Source organism: Sinocyclocheilus rhinocerous, unplaced genomic scaffold (genome assembly GCF_001515625.1).
Source record: "Sinocyclocheilus rhinocerous isolate Xijiao unplaced genomic scaffold, SAMN03320098_v1.1 scaffold1898, whole genome shotgun sequence".
NCBI classification, from domain to species: Eukaryota; Metazoa; Chordata; class Actinopteri; order Cypriniformes; family Cyprinidae; genus Sinocyclocheilus; species Sinocyclocheilus rhinocerous.
In genome coordinates, this window is record NW_015661023.1 from 336,039 (window position 1) to 339,007 (window position 2,969).

A 2,969-nucleotide genomic window follows, 5' to 3' on the forward strand; every position below is an offset into this window, starting at 1 on the left:
AAATTAGACAAAAAAAAAAAAAAAAACTTAAGTAAAGATATTTTCTCGGAAAACGAGTTTTGCTTCTTAAGTACACAGTTCAGTGATGTTCTTTAAGGATGTTTAGATATTTTACTGGAAAGCAAGACACATATTAATATTAAAGCATGTTTTAAGTGTGTAAAACCCCATAAACACACAGGGTTTTAGATGAAGTGCGAAGGAGGCTGGGAACTCATGACTATGGAGGTAAGTTAAAGTCAGCAGGAACGTGGTTTAGCTTCATGCGTGTGTAAATGAGATGTCAGACAGAGATGGGGCAGACGATGACCTTGTCCTCCAACAGGACGCTGACCACCAGGAAGACCATATAGAGCAGGAACATGATGAAGCCCAGCAGTTTGCTCATCTTCCACTTACAGGCGGCGATGGAGATGATGACGAAGAGGAGCATGATGAAGAGCAGCACGATGGCGCAGAACAGACCGTTGCTACTCACCTGAACCGGGCTCATACTGTTTATAATGGAGTACAGCAGCCATGGGAGCGGTAACCTGGGAAACAAAGAAACTCTGGACATTACAAATGGTCAAAACTCAAGCTCTGATACAAACCCGAGTGAACTGCTTAATGCATAACACAGCACAATGAAATACGAAAATAGCATACTTTCAAAAATATATACTTGCGTGCAAAATGAATGTATCGTTTTCAGACAACTGCATGCATGTTCATTGCAATTTAATTAAAATAGTTTTAAATTGCTATTGAATGCAATTAGCTGAACTTTAGTGTTTTGACCCACTTAAGTAGGACTTAAGTACATCTTTATATGTGATTTCATAATTACTTCTGTTGTCTTTGAAATATGGTTAAAGCACTGTTAAATGTACTCACAAGCATTTATGATAAACTAAAACATACTTCGATGTAATTTCTATTGAAATGTTTGTCATATACTTAAACATATTTGTAATGATGCAAAGTTACACAATTTAATACCTTAAAATATATTAAACTATAAAATATATTAACTTTAAAATGTAAAGAAAATGAATAAAACGCTACAGTTTACAGATAATCAGGAACTTCACAAGTGCTTTAGTATGTTAGTCAATACATCAAAATAAGTGTACTTCATTAAAACACAATAAAAGCTTATTAAAACAATGATTTAAAATGTATGTTAAAGTAAAAGTTTTAATTTGACATTACAGAGTGCACTCTGTTTATATGCTCACTAAATTAACATTTATTTAATTAAAAATACAGTAAAAACTGTAAAAATTTGAAATATTATTACAATTTAAAATAGCTGATTACTAAGTCAATATATTGTAAAATGAAATTTATTTCTGTGATGCGCAGCTGTATTTTCAGCATCATTACTCCAGTCTAAAGTGTCACATGATCTTCAGAAATCATTCTAATATGCTGATTTGCTGCTCAAGAAACATTTCTGATTATTATCAATGTTGAAAACAGTTGTGCTGCACAATATTTTTGTGGAAAGCATGATATATTTTATTTTTCAGGATTCACAGATGAATAGAAATTCCAAAACAACAGCATTTAATTGAATTTGCAACATTATAAACATCTTTACTGTCACCTTTGATCAATTTAATGCATGCATGCTGAAAAAAAGTATACATTTCTTAAATAGAAACACAAAGCGTACCCCACAGTAATGTCGAATATGTTGGAGCCCACGGAGCTGGACACTGCCATGTCTCCCAGACCCCTCCGGGCCACAATGACACTGGTGATCAGATCAGGGATGGAGGTTCCCGCCGCTAGAATCGTCAGTCCCATGATCTCCTCTGTGATTCCTATAGTCTCTCCAACCTGCGGAGATATTAGCACTAAACAATCAGAAAAATATGGCCTCAAATCACCATTGAGCTCAACATCAATAACACACTGCCAGTGGAAGATTATTTCTCAGCTGTGTCGAGAATTTAAAAGACTCCATGACATCAAACAAACAAACTGAACTTCGGAGTGTTCTTAACCCACTTAAGTAGGACATAAGTACATCTTTATATGTAATTTCAGAATTTTTTTATTTTTTTTAATATGTGACCCTGGACCACAAAACCAGTCATAAGGGTCAATATTTCGAAATTGAAAGTTATACATCATCTGAAACCTGAATAAATAAGCTTTCCATTGATGTATGGTTTTGATAGGATTGGACAATATTTGGTTGCGATACAACTATTTGAAAATCTGGAATCTGAGGGTGCAAAAAAATCTAAATACTGAGAAAATCACCTTTAAAGTTGTCCAAATGAAGTTCTTAGCAATGCATATTACTAATCAAAAATTAAGTTTTGATATATTTACGGTAGGAAATTTACAAAATATCTTAATGGAACATGATCTTTACTTAATATCCTAATGATTTTTGGCATAAAAGAAAAATCGATAATTTTGACCCATACAATGTATTTGTGGCTATTGCTACAAATATACCCCAGCGACTTAACACTGCTTTTGTGCTTCAGGGTCACATATGGTTAAAGTACTGCTGAATGTACCGACAAGCATTTATGATAAACTAAAATATAATTTAATGTCATTTCTATTTAAAGTTGCATTACAATTGCAATTAAATGCTATTAACGTTACGGGTTTGGTTGTTGGGAGTAAAGCATTCAATAGAGATGGGACGTTGGACACTGAGGCTCCGAAGCCTGGTTCGAAAGACTGTATCGAGGCTTGTATCAAATCTCCGTGATTACAGTACGTGACCAATGACGTGTGAAGCTTCATACGTCACAATGAAACACCTGAAGCGAAGTGACTGATTCAAATCTTTGGCGTGGCTTCATTCATTATAAAGAGACACAAAATGCTTGGTGTTCCCTCCCTGCTTCATAGTAACATAGTAACACTTTCATGTGTGGAACAATGATTCTCAGAATGAAGACACAGCTGCTATTGCCGAGTATTGCTTTTTTGTTAAAATTGGAATCAACAAGATG

The 2,969-nt window shown here is 34.5% G+C and overlaps 1 protein-coding gene across 1 annotated transcript in view; it reads right to left on the bottom strand.

Moving 5' to 3' along the window:
- LOC107726196 (sodium/potassium/calcium exchanger 2-like) overlaps positions 1–2,969 on the bottom strand; it is a 6,095-nt gene continuing 3,126 nt past the window's right edge. The window contains exons 3-4 of the mRNA XM_016535720.1: positions 1,661–1,827; positions 1–533 (exon numbers count right to left, since the gene is read on the bottom strand). Coding sequence (XP_016391206.1) covers positions 284–533; positions 1,661–1,827 — 417 coding nt within the window. The 3' untranslated portion in view covers positions 1–283. The remainder of the gene's footprint in view (positions 534–1,660; positions 1,828–2,969) is intronic.